This window comes from Pleurodeles waltl, chromosome 1_2 (assembly GCF_031143425.1).
Source record: "Pleurodeles waltl isolate 20211129_DDA chromosome 1_2, aPleWal1.hap1.20221129, whole genome shotgun sequence".
NCBI classification, from domain to species: domain Eukaryota; kingdom Metazoa; phylum Chordata; class Amphibia; order Caudata; family Salamandridae; genus Pleurodeles; species Pleurodeles waltl.
In genome coordinates this window covers 163,317,852-163,338,621 of record NC_090437.1, presented here as the reverse complement: position 1 = coordinate 163,338,621, position 20,770 = coordinate 163,317,852, and the positions used below count along the sequence as shown (strand labels likewise).

The 20,770-nt window shown below is 42.2% G+C and overlaps 1 protein-coding gene across 1 annotated transcript in view; it reads right to left on the bottom strand.

Annotated features, from left to right (window-relative positions):
• LOC138298467 (low-density lipoprotein receptor-related protein 2-like) overlaps nucleotides 1–20,770 on the bottom strand; it is a 1,267,625-nt gene that overhangs the window by 1,032,184 nt on the left and 214,671 nt on the right. The window contains exon 5 of the mRNA XM_069236878.1: nucleotides 16,462–16,575. Within this exon, the coding sequence (XP_069092979.1) occupies nucleotides 16,462–16,575 (114 nt within the window). The remainder of the gene's footprint in view (nucleotides 1–16,461; nucleotides 16,576–20,770) is intronic.

The window sequence follows — 20,770 nt, the reverse complement described above, 5'->3', positions numbered from 1 at the left end:
TATATCCATTTTTAATTATCTGCCCAAACCACTTAGAGATAAATTGGATAAAATTGAATGGGGGTGGGAAAATAATGACTGTCAGAAATGTTCTACGCCCTTGGCGGCTCCTATTCCTCAAACTGTTGTACAGAATGTTATACATAATGAGCCAGGTCCCATAGTTTTATCACAGGGCATAGAGTCCACAGATAAAGCTGGCCGAGCCCGAGCCCTAGGTGGAGGCATAATACCATAGAGGAACGAAGGGTGGCCAACAGCGAAGGCCAACCTAGTGGACTGTGCTCAATTATTAGTAATAAGCCGCACAGCTGGTTACTGGACACCTTAGGATCCACTACAAATGCTAAGGCACCCAGTATGCCACAACCAGGGAATATTTTGTACCCAACACGCACCGCACCAGCCCAGTTGCAAGTGAGGGAGGATCATCCAACTATCAATCTACCACCGGAGTACTGCCCCTGTGTAATTAGTATGGCCAAGGTCCCTCCTTTACGGCCAGGCCAGAGTAAATCCCAAGGGACCCTGAAGAATAAAGTATTGCATTAGATGATCCGTAATCTATTTACAATAGATAATGCCCATCAGATCATCCTAACCTGAAAAATAAACTGGGTGGGTCCTTTAGAGAAAGTAATTAATTTCAGGAGCCCTAGAATTGTGAGGGACCACCTTCCACCCACACCATGCAAATACACCATTGTTGCTCCTGTTGGGAGCTTTCTACAGACATCTGAAACCTGCAGAATCAGGGCAACCTCCCCCGGTATAGCACTATTCTGTGCCAACAAAAGATCTTTTATAGCCACCCAGTCCTATTAAGCAATAGATATCAGGCCTTGAGTACACTTTCAGATAATTGACAAGTATCTGGGGCACAGGGATAGCTTAAAGATGAGGCCAAATATGGTGAGGCTCACTGAAAAGATAACTATTGATCATAGAAATGCCCCCACAGAGACCCAGAAGGTAGAAAGGTAGGAATTTGAGAGTTGTACTAACACTCATGGGGAACTAATTGGGAATAATTTAAGCCCCAGTAGCCAAATGGAAGCAAGGAATGACAATTCTGAGTTTATTAGGAATATTAAAGAACGCCATAACTTTGCTACATGAAAACGTTCAAGGTTTACACAGTAAGATTGAGACGGAAGAGTGGGTTAACATCAACAAACTAGATCTAGTATGTATTCAAGAAACATGGTGCGTTTGTCTGGTCCATATGCAAGGGTTTACCTCACTTCTTGCCAGCTACTTGTTCTCAATCTGGGAGGGCAAAGGTTGGGCTTCAAGTGTTTATTTCAAATAAACTCCCTTTAGTGGTTAAAAAGACTTCCTGGGGGACCAAATTTTCAATTGTTATGGCTGAAGCATGTGCGTATGATCGACGTATTATTTAACTATTATAATAATGTTGGATTCTACCCGTTGTAAAGTAGCTTATGCACTAGATCAGAACCTACACAAATTTCTACCTTCCATTCGGTCTAACTTTTTAATTTTGTGGGTGGGTGATTTTAATATCCAACCATGTTCCCTACCAATACCCCGAACATGTGGGTTAACCAGTCATTAGGGGGTAGAGTACAATCATTGTCATGATTATGGAGAGGTGCTCAACATGATCCTGTCAAAATATGACCTGATGTCAATAAAATGTAAACGAGGTGTTAATGGGGAGGTTATACCATCATTTAGAGGCACTAAATCTTCATCTAATTGATCATATTATATTGACCTCATTTGCAAATAATGTATGCAATACCCCCTACATCTACCAATCATTACTGAGCGATCATGACCCAATCATTCTCCCTACAGTATTTTGGGGCCACAAGGAAGAGTTCCATACTATTGTAAACCAGGTAGAGGCCCACAGAACAAATGGAGTGAGACAAACGGAAAGATGTGGACCCAGCAGCTTTATTACAGAATATTGTACGAGGCTGTTCATCTGAATTTAATTGTCTATAGGAGGAAATAGTACCCTCAGCTGCTCAATAGTTTTAGTAAAATCATATCACATACGAAGCGCCTTCTGACATACTACCCCCAATATAGGCAGTCTAAGAATAAAGGGTGGTTTGACCATGCATGCACTAAAGCTGGGGGTGGGGGGGATTTAAACTGGGCCTTCATAAATCCCCCAGAGACTCAATAGTAATCAGGTCACTACAGGTAAAATACAGGGAAGCCCTGGAAGGAAGAAAGAGTTGAGAGAAGAGGCATCGACAAATCTGCCACTGGTGACCGATACAAAAACTAAATTGTTCTGCGAAACAGTAAATGCCCATTTTCTGACCAAATGGGCACCTCCCAAATTGGAATCTGGTGTATCCTGCGCAGCAGGGTGGAGCACTTCTCAGAGGTCTCCAAGAAAATGAGTAGGATAGTAGATATACCCAGGCAATTGGAGATGGAGCACCCTAACTTAATATATCACCATATATGAGATTTTAACAGCTATTTCAGTTCATGCCAGGGATAAGGTCCAAGGTCGTGCTGGGGTACCGGTGGACGTTTTTAAATATAAAAGTGACTTTTGGGTACGTATTCTGACAAGGCTGTTTAATATAGCCATGACTGGAGAAATCCCAAAGTCCTGGACCACGTCCATCATACCTATATACAAGAAAAGTGACAAAGGGGATCCCAAAAACTATCACCCAATATCATTGCCAGATTCATCTATGAAGATTTTTAGCAGGGTAATCTTGGCAAGACTTCATGACTGGGCATTGGATAATATTCTTTCTCCTGCCCAGTTTGGTCTTAGGACAGGATTAGGCACTATAGAACAAATGTCTTAATTTAGATCTGATTATAGGGAAGTACACAAAGGCCAAAAAAGGGGGTCTCTATCTCTGTTTTGCAGATCTTAGCAGTGCCTTTGATTTAGTTGAGCATCCCCTTCTTTGGACTACATTACTGGACATGGGTGCATGAAGATACAGGATTGATTTTATTGCCCACCTTTATGCAGATTTAAAATGCAAAATCTGCTTCAGTCAACTAGGAGAATGCAATCCCCTTTTAATATTGGTAGAGGCATTCGCCAAGGCTGTGTATTGGCCCCGTTATGGTTTTCCTTCTATATAAATAGGGGTGGATATGTTCCTGCAGGAAATCCAGGCAGAACCCTCCTCCCCCCACCTTATGTGGCTGGGTGCCCAGTACCCGAATTACTCTATGCGGATGTTGTCCTGATTTCTAGGACCCCAGTGGGGCTTCAAAAACTAATCGATGGTCTACAACAGTTCATGACCACCAAGGGTATGCTGATTAACAAATGTAAAACCTTTACTATGACCTGTGGCCAAAGGGTAAAGAAATGAAGTTTTTAAATTCATAACATGGAGATTAGCTCTGTAAAGTATTTTAGTTACCTGGGTGTATTGCTCGAGTAATGGGCAGTGGGAACAACATTCACCCGGGAAAGGATAAGTTAAGAAGGAATTCCGGTGCCATTTTTAGATTTACCAGCAATGTAGAGAGTTGCCCCATCCCTACTATGACAAATATCTATAAGGGCTAGAGCACTATACACAGTATTACAGGGAGCTGGTGCATGGGGACACAAACCGTACCCCTTTACAACTAGAGGAAAATTGTTTTCTAAAATGTTTATGTGTGCCTACATCAGCATCTAATTGGATAATATATCAAGAGGTGGGCCATCCAATTCTTGGAGGACTTGCTGTGGGTGAGCCCTCTGACTATGGCGTAGTATTTGGTCTAAAGAGGAAACGTTTTACCAAGAAAATCATACTAGATTGTTTAAAATTCGATAATGCTATGCATATTCCATGGCTCACCCTTATTGATTCCTCCTTCAAATCTGTATTTAATATAAATATAAAATTGGACCCTGAGAAAGTGTTGACATTAAAAAAAACAAAGGATACTTTTACAACATACGGCTGATGGTAGGAAAATGAAGGAATCCATCAAATCCACTGCCGGCACCTGTATGTCCCTCATATTAGAGGCAAGTAGAGAAGGATATCAACTTGTCAGAATGAACCGATGCTATATATTAGTTATACCAAGACTAAGACTGGGTATAGTGCATCACTTAGTAGCATTCCCCAGAATGAGGTCTTATCCCATCACAAGAGCAACTGAATGTCTCAAGGGGACAAGTAAACAAAGCACTCTCTACTTTGTTATTTTGCAAGTTTAACGAACATCTCAGATTTTTTTTTTTAATCTTAAACCCCTTTTAAAAAGAAAAACACAGCATAAGAACCCATCTAGTGGCACTGGAATATTTGTTAACACTTAATACATATTTATGTTATAGGGTGGCATACATTCTAAATGCCGTACAAATCAGTAAAAGTCTTGTTTTTATTCCTGGTGAAACCCAATAAGTGCAATAAATGAGTTCTTTTTATACTCTTTATAACTTATTATGAATTTGGGGGTCAATATTAATGGTATTTTACATTATATATTTAGGTTTAATTTTTTTGGTTAGCTAGCATCTGTATTATAATTAGAATAAGAGCATGTTGATTATGTATCTATATTTATGTGCTTTTATGGCTACTTGGTATTGGCTGAATCAAGTTGATAAACTGAAAGGCGTCCCTTTACCACAATTCTCCTTTATCTGATTTGCTGCCTTCCTGTATAAATTTCAGTGAGGAATGAAAGAGGGCCACACTTATGATTTGTGGATGCGGAGGACTTAATCACGGGGTAGGCCTTATGTTGCAATCTATGGTCCTCCTCCTGTGTGAGATGAGTTTCCTGGAGCACTACTATGTCATGCCATTGATCTAGCAAGTATGATACTTGAGATGATTAAAGGCCCTGAATGTTCCATGTGAGTGGGGTAATCACCATGTTGACTTAGTGGTGTTTGGTATTAGTTCTGGTCCCAGAGTAGCATCCCCTCTGTGTCCTCCCCTCCACAAAGAAAGCACTGCATTTCATGCTCTCCCTTCCCTGAGAACTGCCACTGAGCATTGCTCACCCTGTACCAGTGAACAAAACTTAAAATTCATAAGACCAAACAGGACATGTCCACAATAAAGCACACTATCACTAGAAAAACACATTGTGTCAGGCGTGTGGGCAACAACTGCTAATGCAACACAACAGAAGCATATTATAGTCGAGGCACATTGTGAATACCTGAACCATCTCAAAGGATCAAGCCACCATGTTGTAGTTCATACACCAATGCACAATCCACCACCTCATAAGAGGAGTGGGCCATATAGGAGCTGTGTAATCACAATTACCCTGTAGTTTACTGGTGGTCCTCTGGCTGGAAATTGCAAGTGGTAGGAAATCTGTTAAGGGAGGAAGATAGTGTTAGCAGTTCAACACTTTCTCAAATGTCTTTGATGTTTTTGTGAATGCCCCCTGTCTGTGTTCCCATCAGAGCCCCCACTCAGGCTTTTCACTCAGTCTATGTTGCTGAGCTTCTGGAGCTGGGATTCCCAGCAGGGCTGCTGCATCCGGAAGTTCTGTGAAGTGATGTGTTTTGTTTTTAAAGTCAAAGGCTAGTCCAAATGGGTAGGTTTACTGATATTTGATACACTCTGATCTGTCAGTAATTGGGCAAAACTGTAGTGTTCAGACAAGTGTTGCAGGGGCAATGTCCTGGAAAAGGGAGCATGTGGCACCCTGGAATGATATTTCCTCCTGTTCTGCCACTTGTAGGATCATCTTTTCTGGAGGGAGTGTAGTTTCTACAGGGCATCGGAGGTGTCCGCTTCCTCCAAGGCCCATCCAATGGACTTTCGATTTTGGTCTTTAACTGCTCATCCCCCAGCAATTCTGCTAACAGACCTATTACAAAGGCATCTAGGTCTGGCCTTCTGACCCTTCTTCTAGGTTGCAGGTGTGAATATGGTCACATCTTTATCTGCTTGAGCTCTTCATATTTCAAGATGGATGCCTGGAGGTGGGTGCGCAGGGAGTCAGTTGAATCTTCCAGCAGGCCAGTTTGTCATTCCAGCTCCTGAACTTTAGTATAGAAGCCTAGTGTGTGGGTGCCCACCGAGTCAACATCTTGTTGGTGAGAGGAAAGTTTGCTTTCAATGTCTGATTTGAGTGCTTCAAGTGATATTAGACCAGTCTTTAGCTGTTCTCAAAGTTTGGGCTTGAATTCCCTGATGGAAGTAGCTGAACACTGTAGGACTGGGCCTTTCAGAGGCCTAAAGACAGGAGGCACAAGTAGAGGAAGAGACTTGAAGATGCTGGAAATCACTGTCTGGCAGAAGGATATGCGGATTGTCACAAGAGCACCCTTTTCTAGGTGTAATGTGTTAGGCAGGTGACAATGGCTTCAGCAGATTAAAAGTGAAGGTGACAGCACAGCAGTGTTCAGTGAGAAATCCCCCAGTTAATACAGCAGTGAAGCCAGGGAGAGCTGCCCTGCTCCGTGTGTCATGGTGGGAGGCTGCTCTTTCATTCAGGAGCCAGGAATGGGGAAGCAACTGGCCTGACTGGGTAGCAGACTGGCTACCAAAGCAGATTCATCAGTCCCAACTCCCCTAGCACAGGTCGAACTTAAGTGCTGGGGCTCAGACCGGCCCCAGATTATAATTAATGGTTGGGCACTATGGGGTCCCCTGCCGAACTGGGGGAGTGGGGTGGGGGGGGTAAGCAACACCAGCCCTTGGACAATAGAGTTTCAATAGTTTAAGGATGGACCAACCTATATCCAATCACAGCCAGGTAACACCCACAGAAGTTCTGGGGGATGGTAGGCCCTCATAGCCACAGTGTTGCATTGTGGGCCAGTCATTTTGAAGTCAGTCAAGTATGTGTTGGTGATCGTTTTGCCAATAGTGTTCATAATTTAGAAACTGATGTCGAGGGGTAAAGGCCATGACTCTTGCATGTTCCTCAGTTTATCCGTGTGTGGTTAGTGTGGCAGGGGCACCCTCAGGCTAATCATTGAGCTGTAGTCTGTAGTGTTTCCATCTTAGAGTCAGGCAGTAGGTATCTGTTTATTTGCATTTAGTGTGGTGATTAAAGTTTCCCTCCCAGCCATGGAGCACTAGCTCCAGGTGGTTGTTGAATGTCTCAAGTGGTCATGGTTTTAGATTTATTTTTTGGTGCCCTAGTAAGTCACGAGTGTCTCCTCTGGCAAGCAGAAACTTCTATTAGTGCTGCGGCCCTTGTGATATTGTGGCGCCACACTTGCCGGTGTAAAAGCTGCTCGCTCCCCAAAGGTCTCCAGTGTGAGAGTGGGTCTTCGCTCACCGAGACCAGGCACCAGCTGACAGAAAAGTTAGTTACCTTTGGTAAAGCCTTATCTGGTAGAGATAGACTAGCTGCAGATTTAACTTTGAATTCTCCCCAGGTGTCAGACTGGAGCTGGAAACCTTTCCTCAGCAGGGTCCCTGGCCAGGACGTCAGCTGAGTCCATATAGTCCCTCCCCAGACACACTGACGTCAGTTTCTTCTGTGACTAGAACCCACACACCAACAAGGAGCCAAATACAAACTGGCAGAGGAATAGTGTATGCGCCAACTGGGATAGACAAATAATCATGATGTACGCACAAAAGGCAATAGAAATTACCCCAGGCGAAACTGGAGAATACAGGTTGCAAGAGGAGAGGTGGTTGGGTCGATAAAAAAAAAACTGCGGCTAGCAGATAAGGCGTTACCGAAGGTAACTAACTTATTCTTCTGACAGACAACTAGCCACAGATTACTTATCTTAGAATCAGATACCAAAGCAATATCAACCCGGGAGGAGGATTGTGAACAGATCAAGAGTCTCACTATGAACAAGCTGGCAACAAAGAAAATACGCCTGGCATAAGACACGGTGGGAAGATCATTTAATTTACCCACAATGAGTAGATCTAACAGGGGCTTAGGTCATGACTGGAAATAAATGTCCCTGAAGTGAACTTGCCAGTGACCACAGCAAGTGAGGCAGGCAGAGCTGCCAATAAATAACAGAATAAAAAAGGGGTGAAAATGTCCACTGGACTGAGCTATAGCACATTACACTCATCAAGAGACAACATGTAGACAGTGTGGAATGAAGTCATGGGTAACAAAATTGGTAGCAGAAGGGCTAGAGTAAATGTGCTAGGAACAGCTGCATCACTGCTCAAAACAGAGCAAACGTGTGAAGGAACACACAATGTGAAAACAGAAGGATATGATGTACTGAAATAAATAACACCATAAGGTGTACAAATACAAATAGCAATGGGTAACCTAGAAGAACTAGGAGAAAGAAGCTATAGACCAACAGACGGATAGACTTGGTAGGACAAAGAATGTCCAGCCCAAAATGTGCAAGAAGACATGTACACTATAGACAAAACAGAACTCTAAAGGAGAGTTGAAACAGAACTGAGCAGGAAAAGTATAACATTGGGTCAAATAATCCAGTGACACTGCTCACAAGTCAATGAAAGAACTTGGCAAACTGAAAGGTGGGGGAGAAACCCTTTAAAGAAAACAGAAATACATAGGAAACAAAGGAGACCATCAAAGGTAAGAGAAGGCAGAATAACTATCCGCTTAAAACAGCAGACAGAACTGTGCAGCAGAGAAGCACAGAACACAAGAAAACAATCAAAGCAATCAATGGGAAATAACCATTGATGAGGAAACACAACAGCAGTGAAGACCAGAAGGTTAGAAACGGGCAGAAGCGTTAAAGACCTAAAGGTGAGCCATGTCACTGGAGTGCTGGCCTAACCGTGACCATGGGGGCATGGAAAAATCTATGTTACGACAACAGGATGCTGAAGACCAGCAGCCTATGTACTGTCTGGAAAGGAGCTAGTAATTGACTTCCGAAACCTGTAAGGTTAGAAAGGAAGACGCATAGTGGATAGAGAAAAAGCAGTCGCGCCACAGAGCTTCATAAATGTGTAAAGCCCGGAGAGGAAACCTAGGAAAAACACCTACTTATGGAAACTGGTAGGAAACAATGGGGGGGAAAACTCCTAAAGGAGTTTACAAAAGACTAATAACAGACCAGATGACACTCAAACAGTTATAGAAGGAATACCAGTAATGGTGTGTGTGTGTGTGTGTATATATATATATATATATATGAAACTTTTACATACGCTGTGAGTTAGAGAGTGATTACTGAATCTGATCCTTTTATTAACTTAATGAATACCAACACTGATATCGATCTGTGTTGTGCAAGTGGAGTTGAGATATAAACAGACAGCAAAATGGAATAGTCTTGAAACTAAGCAGAGCGGCTATCCAATATTTACAGAACAGTAGTATTTTGATCAAGAAATAGGATAAAGGTGGAAATGTGGTGATTCTACCTATACAAATGTACTTGGATGAAGGTCAACGTCAGTTAACTGACGGTATAAGCAATGAGAGATCAAATAGGGAGGCAGTTAAGGAAGCTAACCATAAATATATGGAAAAGTTGGATGAATGGAAAGATAGGGGTTTGTTAGAATGGGACGAATATCTGTTCCTAAGAAAAGAATTCCCCAAATTACCAGCCTTGTACTTTCTTCCTAAAGTACCCAAAAATTCAACCAATCCCCCGGGAAGACCTATAGTCTCTTCGAAAGGAAGCTTATTGGCAAATACTTCCAAATTAGTCGATTTCTTTTTGCAACCTTTAGTTGAAGCTCTTACATCGTACATCAGGGACACCACTGATTTCCTACGGTTGATAAATGATATTCCCTGAAGATGATTTTTTGTTCATGTGTTTAGATGCTAGTCTTTACACAAGTATTCCTCATAATGTAGGCATCCAAGCAACTAGACACTTCCTAAGGGTCAGATATTTGTCTTATCTGTTGCATACAGAAATGCTTTTGGATATGATTTCAGTCTATCTGCCCAATAATTTTTTCGTATTTAACAAGGAAATACAGACAAATACAAGGAACTGCAATGGGTACCTATTTTGCCCCCAGCTATGCAGGACTGTTCCTGGGCTGGTGGGAAGAACAGGTGGTCGATAATATTGACCTTTTTAAATCAAATGTAGCCTAGTGGGTTAGGTACATAGATTACATCTTTTGTATTTGGAAAGGTGATGCGGACTCAGCATAGGATTGTCAATATTTTGAATGTTAATTCTTTAAATTTGAAATTCAAGAGTAGGATTGATTCAGAATCAATTGCATTTTAGATGTGTTAATTTGTAAGGAGAAGGGCATATTAACAAGTACCTTACAAAGGAAAGAAACGGCAGGCCACTTGCTTCATGCTAGTAGCAATCATCCAAAAAATCTAATACAAAGCATCCCTTATGGAGAGCTTTTAAGAGCCTGTTGCAATTACAAAAATCTTATTTAAAAAAACAGCCTGATCTACAGAGAGGCTACAGTAAATCTATGATTGACAAGGTGATTCTCAAAGTCATTAAAAGAGATCTGTTAGTTATGAAAAATAAAAATAAGGAACAACCTATTAGGTGTATTACAACTTACCATGTCAGTACCAGTGGAGTAAGAGATTTTCAATACATTCTGTCCAGTTTTGAAAACTGATACATTTGAGAAATGTAGGTGATTTTCCTTTATTTACATTAAGGAGAAGTACTTGATTTCTTGAGTAGAAGTTTAGTACCACAAGAGCAAACTGATAATCCAGTGCAAGGTTTTTACATTTGTGGGAAATGCAAAGCTTGTAGGCACAGTGGGAACACAAAAAAGGTACATTTTCCTACAATTCTGAAAGCATATATCAAGAAACATCTAACATGTCTTTCAGACTATTGAGTTTATGCATTGTGTCCTTGTAACTAATTCTATACTGGTAGTGCTATCCACACAGCAAAGAGGTGGGAACTGGAACATGCCCGAGCTACTGTACATCAGGATAAAACGTAGTCAATAGCCTGACATTTTTAGGAGTTTGATTCACAGAAAGTTAACCTAATGAGGTTTGTAGTTCTGGATAGAATTGCAATCAGTGAAAGAGGAGGTAATAGAACCTTCCTGTTGAGAAGATTGGAGTTAAAATATATTATAAGGTTCAATACACTTCATCCAATAGGTCTCAATTTGGATGAGGAGTCGGTAGTACATGTAGGAGATGAGCATTTCCCAGATGGTCACGAAAATAGGTGCTTTGTTGTCTGAAGTCAAATAAGGGCAAATTCTAATATCTCGAGTTGAGAAACAGGGTCCTTTTATATATGATCTAATTGTTTATCTGCAGGTTACGTCTTTAGAAAGCTTTAACGTTTTTAATGGCAGTTTTATATTTGTTAATTGTTTTTTCACAGTCAGTGGTGGTAGAACACGAACGTAGATATTGATTGATTTCCAAGCAGGACGATTACGAGATTGATGGAAGGCAAAAGAGCTATTATATCCTTTTACGTGGGTTGAATAAATGAATTAGTAGGTCAATATAAGTAAAATGTTTTACAGATGGTAAACTTTAGTAACAATATGTGCAAAATTGTTTAACACTGATAAGATTGTTTTGTTTTTTCCTTTTTCTACGTTAGCTTATCAATTGTTGGTGTAGATAAGACTCAATTGTCTTGGGGGTAACATCAAACCCACTTGGGCAGCTTTTACCACAATTCTGTGAGATTAAATTATTTGTGTTATTTAAAGTGTCATCGTTAACATTTAGAGCAAGATAGCCACGCTAAGATGGCCGCTAATGTTTGCACTTATGTGAATGAATTTACAGTATTAATGCAACTCGGATGGTGAACTTTGACAGGGATGAAACGGTCTTAGCAATTGTTGTTAGTACCATGTAACCTTTGTAATGTAGTTGAAACTATTACAATATGAAAAAACCTGTTTTATAATCATTATTTTGCTCACCATGCCACTCCAGTTTGGACCCAGCCATATACAAATCAGTCATAACCCTGTTCCTCATAGGAACAGTCCAGCCCGAACTGCCAGACCAGGTCCTCCCTGGACCTGAAACAAGCATCCTGGGACAGCTTTCAGGGTATCACCCAGGCTAGCTTGAATCCAGTGGCACAGTGAGCATGGGACCCACATCTGGGCATACCATGTGGAGGAACCTCTGAAGGAGGATCAAGATGGTCAAACCCTGCAACATCCAAATCCAATGGTGCTGTACCCAGTGCCGCCCGATGCCGAGAGGGAGAAGCCTTCTCAGAAGTGGTGTTGTCAGACTCCAGAGAAATGACAATAGGGGAGTCTAGCAAAGTCGATGAGCCACAGGCACAGTGGATGGTGTTGGGAGAACAGGATCAGGCACAAGTGGTGGAGGCTGCAAGAGGCCGTGCATCAGCGTTGATCCAACTCCAGAGTCAAGTGGCTGAATGAGCATTGAGGATAAAGCCACCAGTGAAGACCCTGTCAGAGCACTCGCCACCTCCTTCAAGCCCAAAGGTGCTCCCCAGAGGGAGGAGAAGACCCAAAAATAGTATGCAGGGAGGAGTAGTAGTCCCACATTTGGCCAGAGTCACACCAGTGCTGGGATAGGGCGGTAGGGAAGGGGTTGACTCAAGCAAAGACTCTAGTGGAGGAGAGGTGCACTGGGGCATCCAAGGAAGTGACCTGAGGAGGGAACACTCACCTGGGGATACCGATGGACCACAGGATGTCACAGGAGCCGTACGCAAACGACTGCGGCCACTCCAGGGACAGCGAGGAAGACGACCGACTCCGGCACCTCAGAGAAGATACCTGGACCACCTGTGCCGCCAGGAGCTTCATTCATCGCTCCCACAAGGACTTGGGCTTCAGTCGATGACAGGTGTCTCAACTGTCTGCGTCATGGTGAGTGCCCAGACACCACAAACACACTGAATGTGTGTCCGTGATAGACATTTGCCGAGTACAGGACCCGCAGGGCTTAAACCCTGAAGGCATATACAATACAAAAATGAAAATTCTAGAAAAATAACCAGAAAAAACAGGGTGAAAGGCCAGAAGTACACCATTACTCCAGATCCGCAATGCTGCACGGAAAAGAAGAAACGAATGTTAGCGCGTCAGGGGAGGGGACTATATGGGCTCTGCTGACATGTCAAGAGACGACAGGTCTCCTCCACCCCACTCCAAATCTCTTCATGTGTTGCAAGGGCTTTATGCAGTGGAGGTCATGTGGATCACATCCACTCTGCCCTCTTGCTAGGCCCCGCCCCCACAGCACATGTACTTTAAGTTTTATATGCCCTGGTAGTGAAAACCTCCCAAAGTCGTTTTTCACTACAGCATGGCCCATCTCTTCCATAGGATAACACTGGGATTAATTTATTACATCTTATAAATGTAATTCACAACCTCGAAGAAATAAACTGACTTTGGTGTATCTGGAATACCAATTTGAAATAATTTGTGGTGAAGTTGGTTTTTAAATTATAATTCTGAAAAAGGCACTTCGCATTTTCTCAACTTCAGCCATTTTGTCCCTGCTTCCTGCCTCTGATCACTTGTCTGGAGTGGGTGACAGATGGGTTTTGTGTATTCCCTCTAGACAGCTACACACAAAGGGAGTTTAGAATTCACTTTATACGCCATTCTGAACAGGATGGGATAAAACAATTACACCTGAACTGGTCCTGTCTCCACACTAAGGGCCCTGTAGTGAGTCTGGAGCGAGGGCTGGAAGGGTGGGACTTGTGTACTTCAGAGGCCTGTCTTTGAAGTCTTCCCAACTTCAAAGGCCCAACAGGGTATAAGTACTGATCCTCAGACACCACCAACTCAGTACACTTCAAGACCTGCTGCTTTGTTGGGCTCCTGGTGTGCTGCTCTGCTGTTCCCCTGTCTGAGAAGGACTGGACTTGCATCACTTGAACCCAAAGTGATTCTAAAGGCTAGCTGGCTGGCCTCCTGATCTGAAGGATCAGGGACATAAGAAATCCAATCACCCTGCTCCTGCACTTGGACTCTGCCACATGCAAGCCAGCCAAGCGGTCCTACACCAGTCCTGGACCCTTGGAAGTGGGCCTAAGGTGTTTGCTCCAGTGGAATAGATACATCCTCTGCTGCAGGAGGTTAATTTAGGTTTTGCCTAACCCTTAACCTGACTAGGATTGTGGTTGCGGTTTGACTAAGGTTTACACACCAGTAACCCAACAACTCAATTTCAAAAATCCTGAAAATCAGTCTACTCCTTCCCTGGAGGGGAAAATTAATAATTTAGGATTCAACTGGAGTCATTCTCCCTATCCCACCCAACTGTCCATAAAGACCAGAAGGCTGTTCTATGCTCCACCCCTCCGGCCAGGTTCTTCATTACTGTTGGGACTGGCAGTTGGAGTGTTCTCAATCTTGGTAGCATATAGAGGACCATTTTAAACATGAAGTACCTAAACAGTTTCTATTTGAAGATACATTTGACAACTGAATGTTCATTGTTTAATTACTAGAATGTACTAACATTTGCATTCCAGAGGAAGTAGGGAGCCCTTACCACTGGGTTCCTGATTTCTTTGTTGCCCCTAGAATATATTCAAGTAGCAGTATTTCCCACCAGCCTCCAAAAAACATTGCTCCAATGCTCTTCACAGTATACTCATCTACTTAACTCTCCAAAAAAAAAAAAATGCCATTTAATGTACACATAACTCCTTAGTATATGGTACTACACGAACCAAGGAACTGCAAATTAAATGTTACAAGTGGGCTGCAACACTAATTGTGCCACTCACTAAAGTAGCACTGTAAAACATGCCCCAGGCCTGCTATTGCAGCTTGAGTGAGTAGTTTAAAACTTCCATTTCGACTTGCAAAACAAACATCTTGCAGGCCTAAACTGTCCTTTTTAATGCCTTTAAGTCTCTCCCTAGGTAGGGCCTAAAATGCCCACTCACCCATGCTCTACTGCCCATGAAGATCCCTCTGTATCTACTAACTAATGAACATTTGAAATGACTGTTGCTAGGTGTTGGGATTCTATGGGCCATCTTGGACGCTTTTGGGTGTTAAGCTCAGATCAGTCTGTCCCTCCTCCATGGTGCACTGCTAGATCGCCCACCTTTGCTCCCAGGTACAGGCCCCAGGTGATTCATGCAGTCTGGTATTTGTACGATCACTCAGAATTTACCAGGGTGAGGGGGGAAAAACATTCTTACATAACTAATGATTTAACTGCACTAATAGAAAGCCACAGGAATTTTGAGACAGGAGGAAACAATTATGTAGTAAGAAATAACAAATTACACTGCAAATTATTTGATAGTATTAATTTTGACATCGGTAACACTGTGTGGGCATATATTTTACCGTATCAGTATCAGGTTAGCACCCAAATACAGAAGCAAGCAACTGAAAGATGTCCAGGCAACCTTTTCAAAGGGTTTTCGCTGTGCAGCGAAATGTGTTGCCATGTTTAGCAACTTTTCATCCATTTGAGCTAGAAACACTTGTTAATCCATCTGCTGCACGATCTGCAGTTTTATGTAGCAAATCTAGTTATGCAGAAAACGCTGAGACAATTTTTTTTTTTTTTTTTTTTTAAACGCATAATTCCAGTGGCCCGGCTCTAAAAACAAGAATAGCAAACAAGCCATTGCAATTCGATAGGTCTCGTGTTTGCATGAGAGATTAGGTTTGTACATTTCTACCTGGAACTTTCTTGCCACAGTGAAAATAAAAAGTGAAACAGTTGACATAAGCGAGTTGATTCAAAGCGCCACCATGAGCGTGAAGGATAGAGACAAAAGAAGTTCACTTGCAGTCAACATTATCGCCAATAGTGCAATTACACATGTAACCGGGTCGATGGCCAAGGCGGTAACAAAACCGCCCTAAGGAGGGACAAACGTAAAGCAGTTAACAACGAAAAAAAAGAATTTAAGGCAAGCCCACGAACGAGTGATAGTGATCGGTGGGCGTGGTTAAAAGCCTAGATACATAACACGTCAGAAAAACCTCGTCCTAAAAATAAGACGCTTGAGCCACATTAAAAAGATAACCAGTCCCAAGCTTCACAGCACTGGCAAAGCACTGCTACACAGCCAGATTTCTTTATTGAACTTGTTCCTATAGCAGTACATTCCCCTCCTAATCCAGATTCCCTCATACTTTCATTTACAATATAATAGTATTACTGTTATATAAAAGTTAAGCTAGACTGTAGAAGAGTGACAGTTTTGGATTACATACAAGTTCAAATGAAGGGTGCACACATAAGAAAAGATCAGATTGTGGTGCAAAAACCCCAGTTTTATGACATGAAAAACTTGAAGTACTTAAGTGATTAACTGAAAATGTAGCAGTTTCTAGAAAACCGTGGTAGTTTTACAATACAAATGCACATGCTCAATCGTTGGGTGTCGAAATGGCAAACAAATTGTGCAAAGAACCGCTGCCCATGGCTACATGCGCAGATTGCTCAAATATGCTTGGCTTTAGAGAATTTAGCCAATTGTCGCAATAGCCTTAATTAACCCTTACAGGTTTTTGCTTTCTGAGATAGCTTTGTCAACGCTTGATTCTCGAACTGTTGTTTCAACACGTATTACACAGCAATACCAGAAAATCTTTGATATCACCATTCATGAACAAGGAGTCTTACCACAAGTACTGAGCTCATCCATCCCATCTGAACAGTCTGCTTTACCATCGCAGAGTAAAGATTCTGGCAGGCATTTAATTCCATCACACTTAAACACGTCGCCAGAGCAGAGATCTGTATTTGGTTAGGGAGAAGAACCGATAAAAACATCTTGTCAATATTTAGAATTAATGGAACCTCTAAATTGTCTACCATTAAAAGAACACGCCCTGCCAGACCTAGGAGAATACCATCAACCAATGATCACGATTATGTCTACATCCATTTCTCTCCAGGATCTGAAGTAAACCTCTCCTACAAGGTACTCCTTTTAGTCACCTACCCTTATGAGGGTATGGGGCCCTTGACATGTCATTGATCTGGCCCCTACTTCACCCCTTATATTTTGGGAGGAGTTAGCAGGTGAATAGTGGCACAGATCACACCTAAAAGGAAGAACTGGATGGAGTGATCAGACAGAAAAACAAAAGTGAGAATTTGTCCTCACTTTTGTTTACAGTCCTGGGAAGGTTAAGTGAGGTGGAAGGGTCACTTACTGCACTGCTAAAGAACTGCAGAGAAAGTTTGGATTTGAAGACCATTGGCTCATAAAATACAGGTTATGGTCATATACAACCCCAATTCAAGGAATCACCTAGGTCAACCGTATAAGCCCAGTCTATGTTTAACCAAGTTGCTGCAGAGTAGATCTATATAAAACAAAACTAAACATGTTTAGCAATAAGGTATACTCAACCATAAAGCTTGCATATTTTAAAAAAGGTTGTATTTAAATGTTAAGCTATCACAAAGACCAGAGTTGCATGATGCGAGTAGAGTGTTGTGAAAAGGTGTTAACTTTATTAATCACTCTGAATTGTAATCTTTTCTATAGCCACAAGCATATCTACATCTGTAGGAATAGGTGTTTTTAGTTTTAATACTTTATGAATGAAATACTTTTAGGCCCCAGACTTCGTGTGACATTTCTCTGCACACACGGATAGATGTGTATTTTAATGTCTCAGTATAAAGTTTGAGTGTGCTTCATAGACAAGGACAGCCTTCACGAGCTGCTCCAAATAGACGTTTGTATTAATTCAAGGTTGTACCTAGCTGAATCGCACATGTAGAAAAACTTGTCACAGCACATGTCTGAGATGCTCCATGTTGCAGAAATGGGTGATTTTCGAAATGTAATCTGCAACGGTTTATATATCAGCTCGCTTATGTGAAAGTTTTTTAATTTTCAATTTATGTGGCAGGAAAAGTACGGCAAGGAGATTATAACTAATAGCTCTAGTTGGAGCAAATGGGAGCTCCGTTGCACTGCAAATGCTGGTCTTTTATTGAGGTAAAGTGCCGATGCCAGTCAGAATGCCTGGACTCCGAACAGCATGACTGGATGCGGCGTGCGCAGATCAATGAGCACCACTGGATAAACACGCAGCACCTCGAAGACCTCACACCCGACCCCACTCTTCAGGGTCTGGCTCCGTTGTATAACACTTATCCCCAAGGGGAGAAAAACTCCAGCGCCGAGTGCTGCCGCCAAAAACACTGCTGACACGCCAGCCTTGATGCTCTGCTTCCAAAAGGCCGATGCCAGGAGCAAGGTAACATTTAAAGCCCCTGGCCATCGCGGCAGGAGGACATGAAGGGCATTCCCAGTGACACTGCCACTCTCGTCACACCCGCATCTCGCGAGGTGACAGGAACCACCATCGGCCAGCACGGCCCCAGATCAAGGAAGGGCCCAGGCCACATTGGTCCCAGGTCCTACTCTGTCCATAAATCAAAAATCGGTGACAAAGAAATAATTCAAGTGGTGAAGAAAAATAAGCGGGAGACGAATGGAGTGAGAGCACTGAGGAAGGAGGATATAATGCAAATAAGGACAGAATATATGAATGGAAAATTTTAAGAAGTAAAGAAAAGAATAGAATGAAATAAAATGGATAGAAAGACATGGTAAAAGAAGCGTGAAATGAAAGTAGGGAGGAAAGAAAGAAGCTATTGTGGCTAAATGACGTTTTTGGCCAAATTCCTTTCAACTCTCGCTGTAAAATTAATCATTTTACACTACTTTTGCAGATTTTCTAAGGGGGAAAGATTCTCCCTGGCTTCCGTGGGAAGGTTTTGCCTCGGCAGGAGAGACAGCTGCTACGGCATGTGAGCGTGCAGTGGAATAGGGACTGAAAATGAAGCAGCAGGTTTGTTTTTAAGTAGAAGTGTGTGCGCTCCTGTAAAGACGGAGACCGGCAGTAACAGGTAATCACTTTATTTTTAGATATGCGGGTACATTACAGGAGCAATGTCGGAACCGATCCGTTCATCCCAACTGCCACCTCCCGAACCCCCGTCTCGTAGATCGAATGTCAACCTTCCACATTCGATTTACGCACCACACATCTTCCCCCTCTTATCAACAACAACAAAACAAGTAACACTTAAAATCAGGAAAATACATATAAAAAGAAAATACATGTACCTATAAAAAGAATTATTTTTTTTACATTGAATTGGAAGCATTCCCACTTTTAGTTAACTTCCCATCACAAATTCATTGAAATGCCTTGGTAATTTCCTTTCTCTCAAACTTTTACGAATAGGTATCAGGTCATCCTCCCGATTCCTGGATTCAAGACCACGGGATTCACCACCTCCTTCACCTCTGTCTGACCGCGCATCCTTGTATCCCCACAAATATCCACTCTCTTCATCAAAATCTTCACACAGATTCCTGGGGAAGGTTACTTGCTTTAAACAAACTCACATGCCGCAAATTACGTACTCTTCCATCCTCAAGCTTAACTGCACCATTCAATACCTTCACCACTTTCATAGGGCGTGACCATCTCGCATTCCCTTTATTTATTAGCCCAACATTTTTCACACGTACGTACTGTCCAACTGCCAAGTTTGCCATAGTTTTTCCACTGTTGATTTTGTTTAAAACTTTGTTTTGATACTTTTGCACCCGATTTCTCACAGAGCTAAAGTCTACCCCACCAAAACTTCCTCGCCTTCTGTTCATCAACCACCAAGGGATTAGTTTAGAAGATGGTTTCCGACCCCTCAATAACTCAAAAGGTGTTTTTCCGGTGACTGAATGTGGAGTAATTCTTTATGATATCATATTTTGGATGGCCTCCTTCCAGAACAAATTAGATTCTAAAGCTAATTGTATAGTGTCCTTGATAACCTTGTTGAACCTTTCAACCTGACCATTACCTTCAGGATGGTATAATAATGACACCCTCACATGATTTACCCCACAACTCTTCAAAAAGGAACTAATCTTAACAGAAGTAAGTTGTACACCATTGTCCGAAACAATGGTTTCAGGAATACCTTCCCTCGCAAATACATCTTTTAAGAATTCGATCACAGTATCAGTAGTTATATTGCCAACCATACGAACCTCTGGCCATTTGGAAAAATAATCAACTAGGACAATCGCATACTCTTCCTTAGCAGGTAAGTTAACAAACAGACCCATAAAATTGATTGCAACTTTGCCCCACCGGCCATCTGGCAACTCAACCAACTGTAATGGTACCAACTAATGGCTTCACAGACTTGTCACTCAATACATACTTACCACACTCTCTTAACCAACGATCTACCATACCATCTAACCCCGGCCACCAAAAAACCTTTGATCTTCCTCCTGGTACTTGCCATGCCACCATGACCTTCATGTCCCAACTTAACAATGGTATCACGCATACCATAGGGAGGCACAATTTTATCACCTCTTAATATAATGTCATTCAACACAGACAATTCCTCTTTAATCTTCCAGAAAGTACTGCTCTCGCCTCGTAAACTACATTCGGATGGCCATCCTTTCAAAACAAACTCCTTCACCTTCAACAAGACCTCATCCTTCTGCATTTCTCTCATCCACACACATTCAGATAGATTATCATGCACATTCCCATTTTGCAGAAACATAACCTCCTTATAAGTGAACGCAACATCGCACTCTCCATCATCAATTTCCTCAGCACTACTATGCGATAGTGGTAACAGACAACCCATCTGCCACACAAGTACTTTTCCCTGGAAGATGCAAAATCTCAAAGTGATACATTTGTAATTTCGAAGCCAACCTTGCCAACCTAGGAGTGAGGTTCCTTCCCCCTCCCGTGCTCAAAATATTAATCAGAGGTTTGTGATCCGTACAAATTTTAAATTTGCGCCCCCATATGTACATCCTAAATCGTTGCACAGCCCACGTAGCGGCCAATAACTCCTTCTCAATCACAGAATAGTTCCTCTCTGCTTGAGACAGTACGAGAAGCATATGCGACCACCCATGTGT